At 42.7% G+C, this 24,965-nt stretch overlaps 1 protein-coding gene across 2 annotated transcripts in view; it reads right to left on the reverse strand.

Annotated features, from left to right (window-relative positions):
• Positions 1-24,965, reverse strand: part of SUGCT (succinyl-CoA:glutarate-CoA transferase) — a 558,844-nt gene that overhangs the window by 350,889 nt on the left and 182,990 nt on the right. For both annotated transcript variants that reach the window (XM_051978583.1, XM_051978590.1), the window contains exon 11: positions 10,980-11,077. In XM_051978583.1, coding sequence (XP_051834543.1) covers positions 10,980-11,077 — 98 coding nt within the window. The remainder of the gene's footprint in view (positions 1-10,979; positions 11,078-24,965) is intronic.

Raw genomic sequence — 24,965 nt, forward strand, 5'->3', positions numbered from 1 at the left:
ACACGTGGGGCTGTGGCAAGTACCCTGCGGGCTGCAGCCTATGGCCAGCATTAGGGGGAGCATGGGAGTTTTATTGAACAACCCAGGAAATAGCGACACAAAGCATGCAGAAGTGCTTACTGTATCCTGCTACTTACGACAGAAGTGAGGGGGAAGGTGAGGAGGGAGGAAGGGGGAAGAGGAAGAGGGATGAAGGAGGACTGCTTTTCATCAAAATTGTCTCTGGATACAGAATGAAGGAAATTCCACTGACTACAAACTAGAGATGTGTTCTCTCCCCATCTCTGACACCAACATGAGGAGGGAGGGAGGCAGGAAGGAAGGAAAGAAGGAAGGGAGAGAGGGAGAAAGGGAGGGAGGAAGAGAGGGAAGGAAGGAGAGAAAGAGGGAGGGAGGGAGGGAGGAAGGAAGGAAGGACAGGATTTAGAGGACCTGGATTTAAATACTAAATTACTTTTTATGTCACTTTGGGCAAGTCATTGTTACTTTTAGGTCTCTGTTTTTTAATCTATAAGATGAATGGACAGGATAAATTTTGAGGTCTCTTCCCATTTTAAATCTCTGACCCTAGGAATCTCTCTTTATATCTAAACTAGATGATTATAATCCCCTTTCTGAAAAGAGCTCTTAAATGAAATGTCAGAACAATGTGTCATGCAACTAGGTCATCTATCCACTTATCCATCTGTTCATTTATTCACTGACTAAACATTAATTAAGCACTTCCTGTATGCCAAGTGCCCATCCTTTCACCAGTTCTGGAGAACAGTAAGTCAAAGACGCAAGTCAGCAAGGATTATTAAACACCTAAGAGCCTCCTGTGGTCCTACTTCTGAATCTGGAAGTCCCATCTCTGACACAGTGTAGCCCTCAGCAAGTCATTGAACCTTCCACTGCCCCTAGACCAAGTTTCATAACAGTTTCTGCTTTGAATTGGCAGAGAACGTTTCCTCGCCGGTAGTTCCATTGCCAAGGAAATTGCAGGTTTGGTTTAAAAATGTGCCAGAGGAGAAGCAATAAGTCGTAGTGCAGAGACCTGCGTACATTCTCTTTTTAATAAATATCAGTTGTGTGATTTTGGCCAAGTCACTTAATTCTAGGCAACTCTCTAAGGCTGCAAATTATAGAGGAGTCAGCGATCTGCATCAGGGATGAGAGTTTCCACACTGGGAGCTTTAGACACTACCATAGCTCACTTCTAAAAAAAAAAAAAAAAGTGCCAATCTGCTTCTCATTAAATATAAGAAGATAAAGATTAAGCCAGTTCCCGCCCTCCAGGGCATTCCATGCTTTGCCCATTTGGGGCAAGCAAGCAAAGATGGCAAAACCAAAGGGCAAGACTGAACTCCTCTCCGGTGGAAGCCCAGGATCCATGTCTCCATCTTGGCCCAGATTCCTTTTGCTCCTCTCCACCCTCAGTGAGCAATCATGGAGTTGAAGTGGACCAGAATTTGGGCCAGCCTGGCTGAGTCACAGACCAAAGGGCTCCTTTCATTTTCCAACTAAAACCGGCAGCAATGGCCACCAAAAATACCATTTCTGCGAGCCACCCAGCTCCGGCCAACACTGCGATTCCACCCCCCTTCCCCCATCATTCCCATTAAATTGAATAGAGTTCTGAGACTTAAATAAACTCAGACATTCCAATGTCTGGATTTTTCTCTCCCCAAAGTTAGCGAATGTTTTTTAAAAAAAGAGAACGAAAGAAAACAATTCACCATAAAGGAAAGAAAAATCCCCAAAGAATGGGAAAAGTAAATTTACAAATTGAGAGGCTAGAAGCTAAATAAATAAATCAATAAATAAATCATGGGATTCAGGCAAACGACCTCTTTCTTAGAAGTTCAGAGGATTTAGAGCTGGAGAGACCTCAGAGAGCTCCCTCTTCCAGCCAGGAGCATTCCAAAGGCAGAATTTAAAACAAGAGGGAAATGGAAGGGGAAAGGGGTGACTTGCAGGAAAACAGCAGCATAGTGGGACAGGCGCTAGATTGGAAGCCTCTCTAAGGTTCAAGAGACCACCCCTTCATTTTTCAGTAGTGAGGTTAAGGAGAATCTGCACTCTTCCGCTCCCAGCCTCAATTTCCCCATATGAATATTGAGGACGGAGGTCTCTGGGGTCCCTTGTCCCACCAGCACTCCATAACGTTGGGTGATTTTAACTAAATAATGAGAGAGCCGGTTCCACTTGTCAGCACAGCCAGCCCTCGGTATCACAAGATCCACAAAATGCCAGCCTGTGTCTCATCTTGCCCTCGCTCTGCGTTCTGGCTAAGCACGGCTTTGGGTTCTGGAAAAAGAAAGAGTTCCTTTTACAAGGTGGGAAACTCTCTCTCTTTATAAGGTGGGAAGCCTGATCGCAATGGACTGGTTTGGGACCTGTCCCGTCCCCCGAATGCCAAACGAGTGACTTCTAAGAGAGATGGCTGGTGCTGGATCTTTAGGAGCCTGAGGAGGGAGGGCTCCTTAAACTAACCACAGTCCTAACTCAACTGGGCAGAAAGCAAGATGGAAGGAGAAACGTGAATACTGGAGGAGAAGCCACTGGCTGAGGAGGGACCCAAGTAGTCAAAGGGGGATGGAATTGCTGTCTGGCAGATACGGAGAGGAGGAGGATTCCCCAGCACCGTCTAAGGAACACAAAGGGGATGGATGGGAGAGTCTCCTGCACAGTCCCATGAAAGGCTGGGAAGGGAAGAGGCAAGTGTTGTCATTGTTGACAGTTTAACAGCCAAAGACAACAAGAAAATGTTCCACTTGCAAGGACAAATTCAAGGAATAAATATTATTCAACTGTCCAGGAAGTTGCGAATCTTAATGGCGGCAGGAAGTTGGTAATGGACAATTTGGTCCTTCATTCAATGGGCTTTTATTACATAACTACAGGTGCAAACCCTGAATTAAGGTCTGAGGAGAGGAGATCCTTGACCACGAGGAGCTTACGTTCTCCCGAGGGAAAACCATGTGGATGTGGTGAAGTCGACCAAAAATACCAAAAGGAGCGTTATTGGGGGTGGGGGAGTCCCAATAGTCAGGGATCGGGCAAGGCCTGATGTACAGGGAGTAGAGGGAGATGGGAGGAGGGCATTCCACCGTGGGGGAGGCAGAAATGCAGTATCACAGATGAGCCCAAAGGCCAGTTGGGCCGGAACCCAGAGTGTGTGAGAGATGGCTCGCCAACAATGGCCAGGATTTAGGTGGAGAAGCTGGCTTTCTTGTGAGCAAACAAATGGTCCAAGCTTTTCGATCTCAATGTTCACAAATTAAATCAAATGCTGTCTCAAATAGGGGAGAATTCCATGACCTAAATCCGAACGGCCCATCCGCAAGGCAAAGGCCGCAGCACAGCCAAGCGGCCACCAGGCAGGAGCTATCTGCCTCCAAGAAGGAAATGATGGGAGAGAGCACTCCTGCGGTCTGGGCAAGTGCTTGAAAGAATGGAAGAAAGGGCTCAGGACACTACAGAGAAGAAAGCGGTTGTGAAAAGACAGAGGGAACCCCACAAAGGATGTGGCACTGAGACGGGACAAAACAGAAGGGACCGACGGACACAGCATGGAAACCCTGCCGGGGAAGAGAAAGCGGGATGATCTCTGGGGAAGCAGCTTCTTGGGCAGGAAGGAATGAGGTCACAGACTCCCAGGTGCCATTAGGTGAGAGGTCCCCCAGGTAAGGTCAGGTAATTTAAAGTGGGTGATGGGACTTGATGGCTCCCTGACAATCCAACATAAATTGATCCAACAATATGCATTTATTAAGCATCTCTTGCCAAGGGCATGATCTTGCCACTGGAAAGGAATGAATTAAAATAGTTAACAAAAAAAAAAAAAAAAAACCCACAGCAAGTGTGCAGACTGAGAGTTTCCCCATACCTGGCTTGGTGGCCCAAGTGGCTGCCTGATGTGATTGCTGAGCATCTTCAGGGATTTCTGGGAGAAATGTCCTAGGCTCAAGAAAGGGCAAATGCTACCCCCGTTTCCAGAAAGGTACAATCCAAGTTCCAGTCCTAACTCTGCCCTGTGACCTAAAGCACGTTTTCTTATCCTCAGTTTCTTCCTATGGAAAAATGAAGGAGTTGGACCAGACTATTCTAGTCCCAGGCTCTTGGAGCTCCTTTCCACATCATGCTTTTCATCTCATTTTTTCTCCCTCTTTTTTCTCCCTCCTCATTTTCCTGTTTCCCTCTGCTATCTCAGCAATCCACGGATTTATCCTCCTCTCCAGTATTTCAGCAGACACTCTTCCCTCCCAAGAGGCCCCAGAGGCTCAGGCCCTGCTTCAATCCAGGTCACTTCCCATAGAACGGAAAAAATGGGGAGGGGGGTTCAGTGTCAAGGCCTTGGACAGCCCACCCTTCAGAAATCCTATTAGGGATTTCGGTGAAGGAGGGATGGGGACCTGCCCCTGCTTTGCCTTCTTCTGAGTCTGAGCAGCTGGGTAAACAGACCTTTCTGCAACACCATGGACAGAATGGCCTGTTCCGTGGAGAAGTCTCGCCTCTTGGCTATGGATTGGGAACAGGTGCACCTGACAGCACCTCAGGGGGAGGGCGTATGTGGTATGGTGTGTGTGTATGTGTGAGTGTGAGTGTGTGTGAGTGTGAGTGTGTGTGAATGTGTGTGTGAGTGTATGTGTGTGTGCGTGTGAGTGTGTGTGTGAGTGTGTGTGTGTGTTAGCTGTTGGGAAAGAAGCTAATTGCAAGAATGAATTTGCTCTTCCTGAAAGAGCCTGCCAGCTGTCCAATGGCAGTGCAGAGTGGGGTACAAGAAGGTCCCTGGCCCTGCCCTCCACCACTCCCATCCGCAAAGACAATGATTACAGAAAAGGCCTCCCCATCCCTGGGAGCCTCAGAAAGGGAATTAGCTACTTCCTACGTCACAACTGACTCAGCTTGGATTGAATCCCCTATTAGCACATGCAAGGCACGGAAGAACGGCATCATGGACTCTCAGACCTGGCCTAGAAGGGGCCGCAGGAGCCCACGGTCCAGCCTTGTTTAAGGAAACTGACAAATGGAGTTCTTTCACTCCACCAGTGGCTCTCTTGGTTCTCCAGCCCTCTCAGCCCAGCCCCTGCCGCGAGGCAAGCACCTGACCAATGCTTGCTGCCTTGACAGGCCCAAGGTCACTGCTAGTCAATTCAAAGGCAGGATTTGAATCTAGGTCTTCTGACTTCAAAGCCGGTGCTTTTAGATACAGTTCAAAGAGAACTTGGGAACACACTGATTGGGGGAGGTGAGGGCAAGCAAGTATGCTGATGAAAGAAAGAATTAATTAACAAATTAATTAAAATTACAAAGCAATTACAATATATCAAATAGAAAAGCAAGAAATGGGTGTTCTCAAATAAATCACATGCTAATTAGAAGGGACAGTACATCTCAGGAGGCTGACCTCCCACTCAGGTGCTGACCTCCCACTCAGGTGCTGACCTTCCATTCAGGTGCTGACCTCCCACTCAGGTGCTGACCTCCCACTCAGGTGCTGACCTCCCACTCAGGTGCTGACCTTCCATTCAGGTGCTGACCTCTCACTCAGGTGCTGACCTCTCACACTCAGGTGCTGACCTCTCACTCAGGTGCTGACTTCCCACTCAGGTGCTGACCTCCCACTCAGATACTGATCTCCCACTCAGGTGCTGACCTTCCTTTCAGGTGCTGACCTTTCACTCAAGAGGCTGACCTCCCACTCAGGTGCTGACCTTCCATTCAGGTGCTGACCTTCCACTCAGGTGCTGACCTCCCACTCAGGTGCTGACCTCCCACTCAGGTGATGACCTCTCACTCAAGTGCTGACCTGTTCTAGGGTTGTCCCTTTGCTGATAGGAACAGTTGGAAAGGGCAGGGATACATCTATCTTTCCACTGCTCACCTTTACTGTGTTGGAAAGCCCTGAGGGTCTTAGATTGTATTGGTAGGCCAGGTGAGAATTCCTCAGGGGGTTAGAGGCCATAGCCCTTGACCTGGCCAGACTGCACAAAAAAGTACCTAAATATTTTCAACATTTAAAAAAAAGTTGCTGTTGGGGACCAATTTTTCTCTTGTCTCCCTAATGCCCCGCCCAGAGCCCCACACGTAATTATTAACAAGTAAGCACTTGTTGAATCCAATGGACGGAATGAGGTACCAGGATCCAGGGTTTTGCATTTCAAATGATGGTAATTATGTTATTCCACAATTCTCCTAATAAGATGCAGAGGACAAGATGTTAAGGGAGTGGGCTTAGCAGCTTCCTGAAGGTCCAGAGCGCACAGAACGAGGATGCTGATGGAAGAAACAGACCCGGCCCGCACAGGCTCCCAGCAAAGAAGTCCCCCCCACTCCATGCTGTTCACAGCAACTGAACAACTGGTGGTGTTTACATGGCAACACAGCTCTCCTTACCGGGACATGCTGCTTGACTCTGGGAACCGCTGCTAAAATGCAGTTGGGAGGCCACATAGGAAGGGAGTGATACCACCAGGCCCAAAGAAAACAGGCTTTTTCCAGTGACCTAACATGGCGGGGACACACTCTCACAGACCACAAATAGAAATACCGAGAGCTTCCTCATCAGAGCAGCGGACATCACAACAACCACAAAGCCATTCCAAAGACTTACAGCAGAAAGGGAAGTTTTCCTATACTGTTTTCTACAGAGAGAAATATGTCTGGCTACCCAGCAGAAGACGAGGTGTCTGTCCCTCCATCCAAAGGAAAGCCATGGAGGGAACCATCGTTAGTTCTGTCTTGTGCTCTCATCCCCTCCCAGGGTCCAGCCTACAGGGGGGGCCCCAAAGTGGACCTCTCAGCGCCCAGCTACGTGATAATGAGCAGTGTCAGTTTCCTCATCTGTAAAATTGGAGTGAGCCAACCGTGACTTCAGAGGGCAGAAAGTGAAGTTATTATTCCTTCCTTCCAAGAGAGAAGCGGAGGGCTACGGATACTGAATGAGGGATACTTTGTCAAACATGACTGAGTCCTGCATGACAGAGCACACTCTCGGAGTCCCGGCCAAAGAGGAAGCTTCCCTGGCAGTTCAAGGGCAGGGTTCTACTTGAAAGACGGTGATCTGTGATTATCCCCTGCAACCTCCATGAGATCCCCGAAATCCCTTTGTAGGGAAGGGAGGAGGCCGGCTGACCCATTTAGTGAGTTCCTCCCCAAGAGAGAAGGATGAAATCTCTCTTCCATCCCGCTCAACCACAGAGGGCAAATCACTTCCCTGAGAGCTTATAGCAAGAAACACAAATCTGAAGGCAAATGACCCCAAAGGCCAAACTCGGGGGTCCTGAACATGAGAAGGCCGAAGGTTCCTAACAAGATAAAGCTTTCCCTAGCCCGTGCTCGGTGTTTTCCTCTTCTCACAGGGTGGATATAATTTACTGAGATTTTCAAAGGGCTTTTGATAAAGCTTCTCACAAGAGACCATTATTGAAACTTGGTAACCATGGAGGGAAAGAAAAAGTCATATCAATGAATTAAAAATGGCCTGAGAGCAAGCAAGAGAGAAGCAAAAAGGAGAACTCAATGGCCAGTTCTCATTGTGGGGAAAGGTTAATTATGAAGGGCTCTCGGGACTCAGTGTGGAGCTCAAGTTCAATGACCAAGAAAGGAAAGCCCAATTCACATTCCCCTCCAGGCCCTGCGTATCTGCTCCCCACACAGAGCTCCCATTGATTCAGAGGGAATTTGGCACATGGGGGAGATGCTTGGGGTGAGGAGGAGAATTCAAAACCAGCACAGACAGAGGAAACAGGTGAAGGAGGATGGGTTCCGAGGGTCCCACGGAGATCCCTGAATATGAAAAGGGAACAGTGGTAAAACATCGAGAACCGAGCTGCATTTTCTGGAAATGTTTGCATGGCAATCTATAAAAACATAGGATGTTTAAAAACTACAACAAGAAGAAGAAATAATTATGATTGGAACAAAGTGAACTTGTTTGCTCACCCAAGAGAAATTTAAGCTGCTACTTGGTTCCCAAAATTCGCAGAGTTCTGCCGTGTGACAAAACTAAATATACCAGAAAGATCCCCCAGGGTGGATGTGTAGAAGTCATTCATTCATTAATTCGTTCACTCAATTCAACAAGTATTTATTAAGTACCTACTATTTACCAAGTACTGTGTTACTGGAGTGATAGTCAGTCAACAAGCATTTTTTAAGCTCCTACTATCTAGCAGGCATTGTGCTAAGAGCCGGGGCTATAAAAAGAGACAAAGGCCATCTACAACTTCAAGGAATTCACAATATAATGAGTGGATTAATACAGTTCTTCTTTGTCTTCAAGGGATTTATAGTCTGTTCCCAATAAAAGAATCTATACAGATAAATAAATACAAAATATATTTGGAGTATATGTCTCCGTACCAAAGTTTACTGTCAAGAACAATAATATAAGTTGGAGTCTGAGGATTGGAAAATGCCACTAATTCAAAGTATTCTAACTATTGGGAAAGAGAAGGTAACGTGAAGAACTGTATATAAGAAATAGCAGTGGAGTTGACTCTTAAATGGAACCAGTAAATCTAAGAAACAGAGTAAGGAGAAAGGGCATTCCAAGAATGGGGCACAGGCTGACCAAAGAACAGGAGGGAGACTGTGGGGGGAATAACACAGAGACCAGTTTGGACAGAATGTGGAGTGCATGAAGGGAAGAATATTTAACAAATGTCTAAATGCAAGTTAACATCAGGTTAGGGAGAGTCTGAAAAGCCAAAGATGCAAGTTCTTGACCCAATAGGTGACTTTCTGAGCGCGGAGCTACACAGTCTGGGCTGTGTGACTGACAAACAAAATTCTAATGGGATCAGAGAATGTTGTCATTCAATCAGCAATCCACTAGTTGATTATTAATTGTTGCATTATAATTGGAAAAAGGTCATTTCAGAAATCCACAAGGAAAGGCACGATGGGACAGTGAAAATATTCCCTCTATTTTGAATTAAATGTGGAATATATTTCAAAAATCATCTTCCTTCACCTGGCAAAGAGATGGGAATCTAAGGGAATAAGCAATAGTTGGGTAAGGTCACAGTGTAGGGGAGTTTTCTTGGGGTTTTTTTCCTTTATTATAAGGGAGAATGCTGGGGATAAGAGAGAGGAGAGGCTGGAACACACCAGGAAATGATTGTAGCATTATGGGGATTTTGATGTTGGTTGGTTGTTTTTTAAAGGCATCAATACCTCATCTCTTTAAAAAAAAAAAATGAATGAATGAAAAAGAAGAAAAAAATGATTTCATGTTTCAAAAGGAAATTTTAAGCCTGATTCTTCTTTCTCTTTTCAAGTAAGCCAAAGCTCCTGAAATTAATGTTCCAGTTCTTTCTTCTCTTTTATATGGCAAAATTGGGAAATGAGATAAGTAGATAACTCTGATCACTGCTAATCTTTGGTGATGCCAAAAGGTAATTTGAGTTCTGGAAACAAAAGACTCAAGGTCATCATTCAGAATTGGTGAATCAGAAAAATGGCAGTTACTGAAAAGCTAAATAAGCCAGCTTTTCTCAGACAAACCCTTGTAATGGCTCAGACCTCAGAAGACCCAAGTGGACTTCTCACCTATAACACTCACTGCTTTGTGTGGCCTTGGGTAGGGTATTTAACCCCCTCAAGATCTCAGTTTCCTCACCTACAAGATAAGGAGGCGGAACCAGATCAGTAATGTCTAACTCAAATAGAAATTCCACATTGACTTAGAAAATTACATGTTAATGAGGTGATTCAGGCCAATTCCAATAGACTTGTGATGAAGACAGCCATCTACATCCAGAGAGAGACTATATGGACTGAATGTGGATCACGACATAGCATTTTCACCTTTTTATTGTTGTTTGCTTGCATTTTGTTTTCTTTCTCATTTTTTTCTGTATTGATCTGATTTTTCTTGTGCAGCATGATAATTGGGAAAATATTTACAGAAGAATTATACATGTTTAACATATATTGGATTTCTTGCTTCTAAGGGAGGGGATGGGAAAGGGAGGGAGAAAATCTTGCAACACAAGGTTTTGCAAGGGTGAATGTTGAAAACTATCTTTGAATATATTTTGATAATAAAAAGCTATTATTTTTTAAAAGACACCAAAAAAAGAGAAAAATTGCATATTAACATTATCTATGTTCTATTGTATTTTTATTTATTTTGTGAAGTATTTCCCAATGCCATTGGAATATGGCTCAGCTGCTCTTGGGAATGAATGGATTATTTGACACACTTAGACTTGATGCCCCATGAAATCCCTTCTAGGACCTAGAACTATGATTCTTTTTTTTACCCTAATTATGCAAACAGTAGGAATTTAGATAGATTAAAATATTAGTGATTGGCATGTATAGAGTATTTTAAAATTTGCTAATGGCTTTGCATTGACCTTCTTATTTGAGACCCTTAAAAACCTTATGAGATAAATGCAAGGTCTTTCCCAAGGTCACACAGCTTAAATACAACAAAAGTAGGACTTGAACCCTTATCTTGCTGATTCTGAAGTCAGCTCCCTAATCTTATACCTATTCACAATCTCTATTCACCACATATTCACTCTATGTCGCTCTTTTCATTGGCCAATTCTGTGGAACAGCACATTGGAGAGATTTTTCAAGAAACTGTCACCAAGCACCAGGTACTTCTTTCCCATATTCTGTGCGTTAGGCACCCATGGTTTTATTGAATCAGTGTTCCCCAAACCTAGAGCACAGCCCTTCTTTTAAGGGTCAGCCCATAGAAAACTCATCTTCCTGAGCTGCAGAAATTGCCTTCTGCTGTAAATCGAGCACCTGGCAAGGAGCACCTAGCACTGAGCTGTGCAGACTCCTAGATGTAGGACAGAGTTTGCCCCTGCATCCCTCCTTGATGCCCTTCTCACTTGGTGAGCTCTTCTTGAGTTTGCTCTGCTGACCCAGTCTTCAGAAATTCGCAACTGTCTCGAAGACACGCGGGGAGGACATAAGTGGAAGAATTCCCATAAAGTCACCCACAAACAGACGCACTTACTACTCACCGTGCTGATAATATTGTAATGAGCTCTTTTCTATTCTGGACCCGAAGATTGTTAGTTTTGTACCTGGAATCATTGATCAGTGCAGGCAAATGCAGGATCTAAAAGGGACATATCAAAAATTTAAATTAGATTAAATTTAAAATTTAAATTTAAAAGAGAATTTAAAGGGTGACTTATAAATCTTTCTAGTAAGGGTTTAGGTCAAATCCCAATAAAATCAATACCATCTTCACAGGTTCTCCCCTGCCCTAGGTAATCGTCAGAAGGAATGGGAAATTACACAGGTGGAGAAGATTGGGCTTCAATTAGCCTCCTCAGAGTATCACATGGGTTGTGTGGAAAGGAAAAGAAGGAAGTGATCATTTAAAGAGCAGTAATTTTTCCCTCATGATTTACTCCATAAAAGAAATTTATTCTCTAAATGAATTTGCCCCACTAGATTTACAGTATTATCTTGAGTATGGTGGCAAATATATATTTATATATTTTTTTCAGCACAAGGAAAACGACCTCAAGCTGAGAACTCAAACAGCCCCACAGTCCACATGGCTCACAGGACCAACAAGAGGCTAGGTCTGTATTGACCTTTCCATATTGCAACACATCCTACTCTATGGGAAAGTCTTTGGGAGCACTGTCTTGTCTCCAGGTCCCAATATGTATGAGAGAGAGTGGGAGAGAGAGAGAGAGAGAGAGAGAGAGAGAGAGAGAGAGAGAGAGAGAGAGAACGAGAGAGAGAGAGACAGAGTCAGAGATATAGAGACAGAAAGAGACAGAGAGAAACAGAGAGACAGACAGAGAGACCCCAAAACTGGCTCATCAGCACCACTTGGCACATGCTCCCTGATGCACAGACTTTCCAGGAAGGTTACATAATTGGTTCTTCTGGCCTTGATGGAAGACATGGTTCTCTAGAACCCTCTTCTTTGCCCTCTCTTTTTGTTCTTTCTTTCACATTTTAGTATATGAAGTAATTACAGAGAAAAAAACCACGTTGATATGGAAATCCAGACTAGTCAGTTCTCTCAAAATCAGAGACCCACACCAGCCTCCCCCTCAGTTCCACAGTATTCCTGGGGGGCACATCCAAGATACCCAGACCCCTTGAGCAGGACAAAGCCCCCCCTTTTCTGCCACGTCACACACCCAAGCCCTCCATGGCCTCAGTAACTGGCCCCTATGTACAACTACTTCCACAAATAAAAGCATATTATGGTTGCCAAAAGTAGCATGTGAGCTCATGCATGGAGAATCAGCCGTGGAATCAGGAAGCCGTGGAGACTCAGGACTCATGGGTAAGCCGAGCCACGTCTCCAATGCTGTTTCTCCAGAAACATCATGGAGTTCTTGCCCCCTTCCAACAAGGTACCCCACATCACTTGAGATGAGGAATGGCAAACGATCCCCCTCCCAGGAAAAAAAATCAAATTTTACAGTTGAGGAAACTGAGGCAAGTCAAGGTGAAGTGGCTTGTCCAGGAACACACAGCTAGTAAGCGTCTGAGGCAGCATTTGAACTCGGGTCTTTCCAAATCCAGAGCTCTAGACACTCCATCATTTCTTATTGCCCAGGATCACACATCAAGTATGGAGGATCGTCCATTTAGGGCTGAAAGGGACCTCAGAGACCTCTGGTGAAGAGGATGAAGAAGATGATGAAGAGGATGATGATGAAAATGATGAAGATGTCAAAGATGGTGGCATTTATGCAGAGCTTTAAGGCTTACAATGAGCTTTTTAGATCCTCCTAACAACCTCTCGTGGGGAATGCTAGTATCATGTTTATTTTACAGATAAGGAAACGAGACCAGCAAGATCTGAGGCAAAATTCGAACTCAGGCCCTCCGGCCTTACTCTATTTACTATGACACTAAGACAAAAAGCACTGTAGTCCCTGCCCTCAACAGGCTTATATTCTGCTGGGAGATACAGGTAAATACAAAGTGTATTTTATAACTTAGTACAGCAGAAGTCAGTTAACAAGCATCTATTAAGTGTTTTTATATGCTAGGCACTCGACACTCTGCTGGGGGCACCTAGAAGGGCTCCTGAAGGGGGCCGAGCTTTGGGCGGACGCAGAGGTCCCACAGGGAGGAAGGGGGTTCTAGGCGGGAGAACAGCAGAAATGGGAGGCTGCCCACAAAGGAGAACCAGTGAGCCCGTCTGGCCAGAACCCGCAGTCCCCAGGGGCAGGGGGTGATGGGTACCGGTCCGAAAAGGCTGCTCCTCAGAAGGGAGCTTGTGTTGGGTCCCAGAAGGTGGAGGAAGGCACTGGAAATTTGGGAGCAGAAGTCACGCTTGCACTATAGGAAGCTCAGCGTGGCAGCTATGGGGAGGATGGGTGGAAGGGGAAGAGGTGGAGGGTAGGGAGACCGAGGCACCAGGTGAAGGGGGCCCGAGCTCAGATGGCCGTGATGAGAAGAGCAGAGGGATTCCAGGCTTGGTCCAGAGAGGAAGTCTGTGTGTGGATCTCAGGTCGCCCCCCGGCCAAAGAAGCAGAGGAGGAGGACACCAGGAAAGGAAGAACGCTGTCAGGGGAATATATGGGAAGGTATTTGCAGCCTGCTGTGACCCAATCAGAGCCCTCCCTCCTCGCACACACATACCGTGAAGCGACTGCATGGAGTACTCCCCCAAAAGAAGGGATCCGTTTTAGTTCAGGATGATATCATTCGGCTATAATGTCCCTTAAATTAAAGCCATCTTTACATCCGCGTTTCCCCAAAAACTTTTCAGCAACAACAAAAAATTAAAGACAATTTGAATGAGCACAAATCTGACTTAATTTTTTAATCACAGGAGAGAGGCTGGACGAGCTCTGTCCAGTTCTCAGTCCTCTGAGTTTTATTCACTTGGGGATGGGTTCACGCTTTCAAATGCTACAATATCAAATTCTTAAAAAACACTCCTCCCCCCCCCCCCGTAAGGGGGTTACTATTTGTCTTTACTATTTCTCCCTTAAGAAATAATGAAGAAAAATACTGGAGTCCACTTCCCTTTTTCCTTCCTCCCCTATAAAGGAAAAATAGATCTTGGAAGTCCCATCAGGCATCTTGGAATCGGAACAAGGCTATAATGACTGCGCCAAGCAGCCTGGGAATGGAAAAGAAGTTTACCAAGAATGTGTGGAGACAGTCTCACAGTTGTGTTAAAACATCGGAAGGAGCATTTATGGGATGGGAGAGGGGCCTGGGGGCCCCTGGGAGAAGATGGGGCCTCGATTAGCCTAGGCATTTGTTTTAAATATATACATTTAATGAGGTCATTTGTTTCCCACAGGTTAAATCAAACCTAGTCGTTTATCATCTCAAATATGAAGAAGAGAGGGAGAGGAGGAAAAGGCAACCTAAAATAACAGACCCTCCTCCGAGGTATGATTTCTCTTCCCTGTATTTGCACAGACTCCCGTATTTCTTTCAGCAATGATTAAAGATAGAATGGGCCATCACCAATTAAAGCAGCAGAATCCCATCTAGTGTCTTTACTTCCCTCTTTTTTCAGGGTATTTCTTCTTTTGTTTACTTTTCAAGATGGATTTATATTTTGTACATTGGGTACAATTTCCAGGAATGCTACCTTCCCATTGAGAGCCATCCTTTGTAACAAAGATTTAAAAGGAGAACAAGGAGAGAAGCAGGTCGGCAAAACTAACACATCATCCAGGTCTGACATTGTGTAACATTATATTTCCACCCCCACAATCCACCACTTCTGCAAAGAAGGGAGGGAGGGGAATTTTCATATTCCTTCTCTGGGGCAATGTTTTTTGTAATTTCATAACATTCAAATGGTCAAGAAAATTCTCATAAACTACCCTCATAGCTCCTCACCCAGGCAGGGGGACAGAACAATTAATGAGTCACAAATCCACCCTCCCTTACCTCCACTGCACCACAGGTCAGGATTATAAACCTGATCTTACCCACAGTCCATTGGGAACTGTGGATGCCAGCCTCCGACTTCCTGGGTCAAGATTAGCAACAAAGTCCTTCCATCAATTCAATTCCACAGTCATATGATCATCTCCTTTTTCAAAGCTGCTCAAATAATTAGCCATCCAAGTAATTATCCATCCTTCCTCCATAAACAAAAGTTACCTTCAGGTGATGCTCTAAGTCCCTTCATTTCTATTCTTCTGACCATTCTCTAGCCTAAGGATTCATTGCCCTGTTTGAGTCATGGGCTTCTTGAGCAGGTAGACTGGTGAAGTTCATAGATTCTTTCTCGGAATCACATTTTAAAATGTTTAAAATAAAATATATATGATCACAAAGGAAAACCATTTTATTAAATCCAATTATCAAAATATTTTTCAAAAACAACCCCATGGACCCACTGAAATCTATCCAAACAAGGAGGGAAAATCATGGGCCCCAGGTCAAGAATTCCTGTTCTAGAAGGTCGGAAAAAAGAAATATAACTCCTTCTCCCCGCCATCCACCATGTTCTTGGGTAACTGAGGCATCAGTGAACTTGGAAATGTACTTCTCATTAAAAAGAAATAATAAGAAACTGGAAAATGAAAAAAGCAATAAAACACACACCTGTAGATGTGTTTAATATATATAGTTATATATGTATATATGTGTGTATTTATATATATTTGAAATGTCTTTAACATTTATCCATTTCTTTGCCAAGTCTTGTTAACTCTACGTGCCCATCTCTAGTGTCCATTCCCTTCTTTCAAGTCACCAGCACCCTGCTTAGGTCTTCATCCTCTCTCACCAAGACGAGTACAATAGCCTTCTCATTGGTCTCCATCTCTAGCCTTTCATCGGTCCAGTCCATTCTCTGTACAACTGAGATGGCCTTCCTAAAGCACCATTCTGACCAATATTCCATTGCTCAAGAAGTCCCAGTCGATTTCTGTTGCCTCTAAGATCAACTAAGAACTGCTCTGGTGAGCACTTAAAGAGTCCTTCGGCATGGAGGTGGGAGAAGGATGTAATGTACAAAGAGTAGCCCAGTTCAGCTAGATTGTAAAATCTGTGAGAAGTGAGAAATCAGTCTGAAACATGAAGGACTCAAGTGCTCAGAGCAGTTCTTAGTTGAGTCAAGTTGGCAACGCTCCCTAGGACATCATCCTCTTCAGACCTTGTAAATAAGGGGATTACCATTGGACTGGCTGAAGATTTCAAATCAATAGCAAGAGGACAACATTATGGAAATTTCAGATTTGACCAGCACAACTACATTGCTACAGAAGGCCATATCTCTTAAAAGGTCTAAAAGTTCTGTTGGTCAAATGGGTTCAATATTCTCTGCATTCTGCACACTTCTCTCTATATCAGTTCATACAAATCTTCCCAGGTTTCTCTGAAACTCTCCTTTTCATTATTTTTACGACCTAATAGTACTGCACTAAATTTATATAGCATATTTTGTTTACCACTCAAAAACAGATGGGCATCTCATTAGTGTTCAATTCTTTGCCATCATAAAGAGAGCTGCTCCACATGTATTTGTACATATGGATTTTTATTCTTCCTTTCATCTTTTTGGGATCTCAGTCTAATAATGTCGCCTACCTCCTGACAGAGAGGTGATGAACTCTGATGTACATAATGTAGGTATAGGGGATACAGGTAATGGTGCAAAATGAGACATACAGTTTTAGATACAGATGATGTGGGGATTTGTTTTACTTGACTAAATATATATATATATATATATATATATAATATATATATATATATATATATATATAAAAGGGTTTACTTTTTGTTTGTTTGTTTGTTTCTTTTCCAATCATGGGGGTGGTATGAAAGTATGTATGTACTATGAAATTATGAAACTATGAAAGTAGTAAATTCATTGTTAATTTCAAATTAATTCAAGTAAGTTTAAATTGTCTATTTTGAAATGCAATATAAAAAAATTAATTTTAGTTCATTAAATTGTTAATTTTGTATGAAAAAATAAATTAATTTTAATGAATTAATTTGTTAATTTTAAAGTTAATTTTTTTCAGTTACTTTTTTATTTTTTTAAATTATAGCTTTTTGTTTTCAAAATGTATACATGAATAATTTTCAACATTCACTCCTACAAAAGCCTGTGTTCTAATTTTTTTCCCTCCCTTCTCCTCCCTTTCCCCAGTCAGCAAGTGATCCAATATATGTTAAACATGCGCAATTCTTCGATCCATGTTTCCACAATTATCATGCTGCACAAGAAAAATCAGATCAAAAAGGAAAAAAATGAGAAAAAAAACAAAATGCCAGCAAACAACAAAAAGAGTGAAAATACTATATTGTGGTCCAGATTCAGTTCCCACTGTCATCTCTCTGGGTGCAGATGGCTTTCCTCATCACAAGACCATTGGAGTTGGTCTGAATCACCTCATTGTTGAAAAGAGTCACATCCATCAGAATTGACCATTGTATAATCTTGTTGCTGCTGTGTATAATGATCTTCTGGTTCTGGTCATTTCACTCAGCATCGGTTCATGTCAATCTCTCCAGATCTCTCTGAAATCATCCTGCTGGTCATTTCTTACAGAACAATAATATTCCATAATATTCGTATATCTTAATTTATTCAGCCATTCCCCAGCTAATGGGCATCCACTCAGTTTCCAGTTTCTTTCCACTACAAAAAGGGCTGCCACAAACAGTGGGTTCCTTTCCCTCATTTAAAATCTCTTTGGGATATAAGCCCAATAGAAACACTGATGGATCAAAGGATATGCACAGCTTAATAACCCTTTGGGCATAGTTCCAAATTGTTTTTCAGAATGCTTGAAATCATTCTATAACTCCACCAACAATGTATTAGTGTCCCAGTTTTCCCACATTCCCTCCAACATTCGTCATTATCTTTTCCTGTCATTTTATCCAAACTGTGATTTTAATGAGAAATCATTTTTTAAATGATTTTAATTAATCATTAAAATTAATGTGTTTGTTTTATCCAAACAAACATGAAGTATGTAGTGTTACCTCAGAGTGGTTTTAGTTCACATTTCTCTTATCAATAATGATTTAGAGCACCTTTTCATAGGAAGAGAAATGGTTTCAATTTCTTCATCTGAAAATTGCCTATTCATATGCTTTGACCATTTATCAATTGAAGAATGTCTTAATTCTTATAAGTTTGAGTCACTTCTCTGTATATTTTAGAAATGAGGCCTTTATCAGAATCCTTGAATGTAAAAAAATTTTCCCAGTTTATTGCTTCCCTTCTAATTTTGTCTGCATTGATTTTGTTTGTACGAAAACTTTTAAACTTAATATAATCAAAATTGCTCAAGTTCTTCTTTAGCCACAAATTCCTTCCACAAATCTGAGAGGTAAACTATTCTTTTTTCTTCTAATTTGCTTATAATAATATCCTCTTAATGTCTAAACTCATTTTGATCTTATCTAGGTACAGGATGTTAGGTGTGGGTCAATACCTAATTTCTGCCATACCAATTTCCAATTTTCCCCACAGTTTTTATCAAATAATGAGTTCTTATCCCAAAAGCTGGAGTCTTTAGGTTTGTCAAACACTAAATCACTATAGTAATAATTTGTCCTGTGAACTTAACCTATTCCACTGATGGACTACTCTATTTCTTAGCCAGTACCAAATGGTTTTGGTGACCGCTGCTTTATAATATAGTTTTAGGTCTGGCACAGGTAGGCCATCTCCCTTTGCATTTTTTCATTAATTACCTTGAAAGTCTTGACCTTTTGTTCTTTCAGGTGAATTTTGTTATAACCAAATAAAGGTAAATTTTAAAGACAAATGAATGAGACAGTAGGACAATGTAGCTGAATTCCTAGGCTGAAGTCATACCAGCATAGTGAGATCTCCATCAGGGCTGGCTAAGTGGTATACCAGCAAATCGCAATCATTTAATCCTCATGAATAAGATGGAAAGAACCCTAGACAGGAGGCTGTTACCATCACTGAGAGGATTCACATATGAAAGAACCTGCCAAGAATCTCTAAAAGCTACATTTCATTCTAACTTCTGAAAGAAAAGAAACAGAGAGTGACAGACACAGAGAGACAAAGAAAGACAGATAAAATCCACTCTGAAGTAATAGGGAGAATGGAAACAAAATTCCCCTCCAAAATCCATAAAAAGCATGTCATGGATCCCACGATAACATAGAGGGAAACAGGTGGAGAATTTGCACAGAATTCCACAAATCTTATAGTCAAGGAACCACCTCTGAAAGAGCTGATGGAAGGGGGCCATCCTTAGTCTGAGAATGGGGGCCAAGAGCAGCAAGCAAAGTCTAGGATGTCATCCAATCTCCCTCCAGTTCATCTATCTGAGGATCTCCCTTGGAAGTCTAAAGCCCCCTGGGTGAGCTGTGCCCCAACCCCTTCAATCAGCCAAACAGAATAAGGAGGTCCGAAAGAGCCTTCAATTGGTAAACCCTCTCTGGTTTTGCTGTTGTTGGGTTTCTGTTGCTGATTTTTTTTGTTTTGTTTTGTTTTCCATAGGGAATGACCTTTGGATTAGAAAGAACAGAGCAAAAATAGCTACTGGAAAGTTGATGAAGAAGATAGCAAGAGGGTAGATGGATCAAGTAAACCTCATCCTTAAGGAAGGGGAAGGAAGGAAGGGAATAAACATCCACTAATCTACTTCCTTCCAGACACTGTGCTAAGTGCTTTACAAATATTATCAAGGACTCACAAGAGTCCTTAGAGGGAGGTGCTATTATTATTCCTATTTCACAGTGGAGGAAAGTGAAGCAGACTGACATTTAAGTGACTTGACCAGAGTCACACAGCTAGCAAGTGTCTGGGGCCGGATTTGTTCTCAACTACAGTGGGGTCACAAAGAGTTAGACGTGACTAATCGTCTCAACAACTTCCTGAGTTTAGCGCTCCATCTAGCTGTCTAGGTGGTCTGGATATGGGAAGCACAGGAGAACTCATTATCTTTCTCTCTAAACCTTCCCTTCTTTGGCAATGGAATATAAACATTATTTCAATTATAAACTGAATAATATTAAGCAAATTCCATCTCTCTCTCACCACCCTTGATACTTGATATTGTCATTATCTGCAAGCTTCCACTTCCCATGTTCATGAGCTCTGAACTTCCTTTATTTCCTCACCATCTGTCATTGCTCCACCTGCCCTACTGCTTTACCCACCGAGCCTTCTCTGTCTCCCCCATGACTTCCATGTCCTCCATTCATCAGTTTTTCAGGCCATCACCCCCACACTGGGTACGCTCTCCTCCCTTCCCCATGTTGATCCCAGGTGAAGCTGTTGAATTCTACACTTTCCTCTTCTCAAATCCTTCATCCCCTTTTCATATCACAAGCTTATCCTACAAAACCCAACCTTGAATTATTCCCAGCAGCCATTTTTGCTATTGACATGCTACTACACAAAATTGGGGGAAATGATGAAACCTTGCTAACTGAATCCACTATTGACTTACATTACAAAATCTCAACTGGGTGCTCGGTACAGCAGTTCATCCTCCGCTCAGTTGTCAAGTGGATCTTCCTAAAACCCATGTCTAACCATGTCATTGTCCCCCATACACACACTCAACAAATTCCAATGGCTCCCTGTCACCACCAAATAAAAAAGTCTGTTTAGCTTTTAAAGTCCTTCCTAACCAGCCCCTTCACAAACCATTGTCCTTTAAGCCTCAGCTAAAATTTCATGTTTTGTGGGAAGCTTGTCCCACTATGAGATTATCTGCCAATTTATCCTGTCCAGTTGGTTTAGTATACCATTGCTTTCATGCAGTATCCCCATCTTGGGACTCATCACAGTGCCTGGTATATAGATGGCACTTAATAAAGGACTGTTGACTTGAAAAAATACAAGAAGATAATAGGGAGGGAGACACAATTATCATAACTATGAACATGAATAAGATTAACACAAAGATGGAAGAGAGTAATGGAAAGCATAATCCAACAATAGGTGAGAGTAGGATTTGGGACAAAAGCCCATGGAGTTTATATGGGCTACACAAGTGAGGCTGTATAGACTCCTAGCCCATTGAGGGGTTCCCTTGTAATGATCTTACGGAGGGCAATAGATGAAAGTCACATAGGATAAGCTGTGATCCACATCACTGAAGGAACATGTGTATTAATGAGATCACAAATTACTCAAGTTTGGTCTTTGATTAAAAATGGGATTATACCAGTCTGAAATAAACTAGCAATTTTCTCATAAAATTAGCTGGTCTTTTAGTAGCTGAGAAAGCTGGTGTTCATAGCTATAGGACGGATAACATTAAAAAATACACTTAAGATGAACTGTCTCACCAGCAGACTTTTGAGCTGTAGAGGCTAACATTCATCATCTTTCCGAAGAGCATGGTGTCAGTTGGGTCAATCTTTTGAAGAACAGTTTTATCCATATATTTGTATAATTGTGTCTTAACCCTGCCAGCTATGACCTTTCCAAGCTCCTGATCAAACCCAACAATGTGGCTTGTATTCTACATTAACAATGCAGTGACCAGAAGCTAGAACTAAGTCCTTCAGTGTGATTTCTCTGTTCTGTAGGTCACACAGTTCATATGCCCCTTTCTAGAACAGAGCAGAGTGAGGGGAACATCTGGGTCTGTAGACATCAAGAATGGATGGTCCCACCATTTAATACCTAGCTACTCAAGTGGTACAATGGATATAATCTGAACCAGTCAGTTCAAATCCAGCCTCAGTTACTTTATCTGTAAAATGAAGGTGATAATGGTAGCTACCTCCCAGGATTTTTATAAGAAACAAATGAAATAATACTTTAAAGCATTTTATGAGCCATTAAACACTCTGGAAGTAGAAGTCCTAGTTGGGATTATTACTACCTCTAGGACCTTTAGGCAAGTCATTCAACCATTAGATCATTTCAAAGATACTTTCAACAACAGATGCATAAAAGTTCACAGTCGTGGTCTTTGCTTGAAGGTCTTTTGGGAGGGAAAGGGAACCCATTCTCTCCTGGGACATTCTATTACACTTATGGATCTTGTACTTGATAGGAAAGTTTTCTCTACCATAGCCTAAGTCTTTCTTCACATTTCATCCATTGCTCCTATTCCTGCCTTCCATTATTAAATAAAACAAGTCTAATCCATCTTCATTCTTTCTTTACTTTCTATACTTGTGCAAGGTCATATCTTCCCCTCAAGGTTTTGGAGGTACTCTTGAGGAGTCTGGGATGATTCTCTATGGGGGCTTAACCCCACTCAATGTTCTCCCTAAAATTATCCGTCAATATAATCACTTTAGCCAACCATATTTAAATAACTTTAAGAATGGGTATATGGGGGAAAAAAACTTATTACAAAACCTCTCTCCCACCAAAAAACATCTGGGACACACCCTCCTACCACAACATACTGTATCCAGGAGTGGGCTCAAACTCAAGGAGAACATGTGGCAGAAGGAAAGCACAGTTCCTGTGGCTGGGAATCCTTTTCTCCCAATCTTGGGGAGACTTATCATTTCTTTGCTGGGTTCCATGTGGAATCATGTATCTAAATCTCTCTGCTCTGGAATCCCAAAACAGACCCTGTTCATCAATTGATCCAGGCCACTAAAACTTTGGTAAGATGAGAAGATGTCCAACATTATCTGGATCTCTGTAAGCTTAAAAAAATTCTCCTCTAGCCAGAATGTTTTTGGGGGGAAGAGCAAAGACAAGACCCAAGGCCAAAATGGATTCACCCGGGTTATTTCTTCTCAGGAGGGAGAGGGAAGGGAAAACTAGTTCCAATGTCTAGACTAGTTCCAATTTCTGGAATGACTGGTTCTTCATAGTTTGATGACTTGTAAAAATCCCAAGTTTCCTCAGTGTATCCAAATATGATTTTTATGCAACTCCAGTTGGAGAGACAGTCTAAAACCTATGAAAAAGTTGACTGATATAGCATCTTATCACGTGCTTCAAGTGGAGCAGAGTTACTTGATTGATTGACTCAGTTACACTATCCTTACACGTGATATCATAAGAATACAAAAGGGTTACAGTTATCCCTTACTCTCTCCATCTGCTCTCACATTTGGGATGACTTCCTTTATTCTATTTTTTCTTAGTAACTCCTTGCTTGAAATGTATCAGGGGTTAGTCAATCCACCAAAAAACCTCTCCATGGGGCTCTGTTTGATACTTATTTTCAATTCCTCAAAGACTACCGTGTTCTATCTCTCACAACCATACAATAGCACCAGAAAATTCCCAGTAGTCTTAAAGAGGCCTTAGTTTTAGGGAGATGCTGAGAGCTGTTAAATGGCTAGCCCAAAGTATTGCTTTAGAGAACTAAAGACTGCTTCTATCACAGTGAGGCTTTAAATAATAGTAAAACTCTTATCTGAAGAGAAAACTCAAAATAGAGGGGAAACAAAGTAGATTATATGGTAAAATTAAGTGCTTTAAGTTGAGTTCTCAACAAGTTTGATGCAAAAACAAGGACCATTTTGGAATCCTTCCCTACATGTTAGATAAGTAAGACAACTGAGGCCCATTGACTTGGGTCAGAGACCATTCTTTGCTTAATAAGCTTTACTCTCCCTTCATTTAGCCCATTGCAATAATGAAGTATTCAATCAACAACCCGGACCCCCAAAATGAGCAGGACTGTCTCTGTTGAAAGCCCAGAACCTAGAGCAGAGACAGTAGAGTAGGATTTTATTCACAGCTGGTCACCAATCAAACAGAAAGACAAGAGAACAAAAGTAAGGCATTAGTGATTACAAGAGAATCAATGACATGAGGGTCGGCAGGAATGGGGAGACCCCACCCTGTCTCCCAATCTCTAGAACTCTCTCCCCCTACTTTAATGGTTTTATAATCTTCCCATGAGCCTCCCCACCATCTCCATACTCTGCCACGTTACTGGACATCTTTAATATTCCCATTGATAAGCCTTCCAATTCCACAGCTTCGTGATTTCTTCCCCTCCTCACCCCCAATCACTTTTACCTTCTTTCCACATCATCCATCCCCAAGCTTGGCTACATGTTGTGTGACCTGTCAACCCTTAGCCCTGTTCCACTTGCAAGATGTTGAATTCTGACTCTTCAATCTCCTGCCTCTCTCACATCATTAATCTCGTACAAAACTTGCTTCTCGCCTATATCAAGACCTCTGGTGCCTCGGAGCCTCCAAATGCTATGTTCACTTGCTTGGATTCCCAGAATAGCCATTCATCAGCGCTCTCAATAGACCGCCCCGTCCCTTTGCCCTTTCCCTCCATCACTGGCAATGACCAATCTGGGAAACTCCAAATGTCTATTTTCTTGACTCCGGCCCCTGGCTGTGGAGGCCTGCCTGAGAAATGAAAAAACAGAGCTCGGGGATTCTGTTCTGAATTCACGCCGTCTAACCTCAGCTGGGCCCTTAACGCTGCTTGGCAATCCTTCTCCTACATTCCTCAAAATTGTTTATAGTGATTTATCGTTTCCTCTAGCCCCCAAAACCACCCTTCTGCTCAGCATATTACTTTGTCTCCTACGTTACTAAGGAGCTCAAGGCTACCAGATGGAAGCTTCTGTCCATGCGCTCCAAAATCTTTCTCTGTTCTTCCCACGCGCCCCAGAGCTAAACACTCCTTCTGGTTTCCCATCTCCGGGTTTTGCTCCTGCTGGATTCTTAACTTGGAATGTAGTGACCACCGTACTTTAGGTGCAGCCTGACCAGGGCAGAGGGACACTAGGACTGCCAGGGACAGCGACGGCGTGGAGGACGGGGTTGATGACAACAGGAGCAATGAGAATACCAATACCAATACAACGACCATTGCAAGGACAATGAGAATGACGCTGGTAGGAACAAGGGCAATAAAACAACAATGAATTCAACAATAGCAATGACAACAATGAGAATTCAAACAAGAACGATGATGGCTACCATGACAACAAAAATAATGATAACCGTACTTAGAACTACAGGGAATCAACAGAAACAGCCAAAATAGCATTTGCATTAAACCTTAAGTCTGCAAAGCTCTTTATATGCATTAACTCATTTTATTTTTACAACAATCTTATGAAGAAAACACTAC

This window comes from Antechinus flavipes, chromosome 1 (genome assembly GCF_016432865.1).
Source record: "Antechinus flavipes isolate AdamAnt ecotype Samford, QLD, Australia chromosome 1, AdamAnt_v2, whole genome shotgun sequence".
Taxonomy (NCBI): Eukaryota; Metazoa; Chordata; class Mammalia; order Dasyuromorphia; family Dasyuridae; genus Antechinus; species Antechinus flavipes.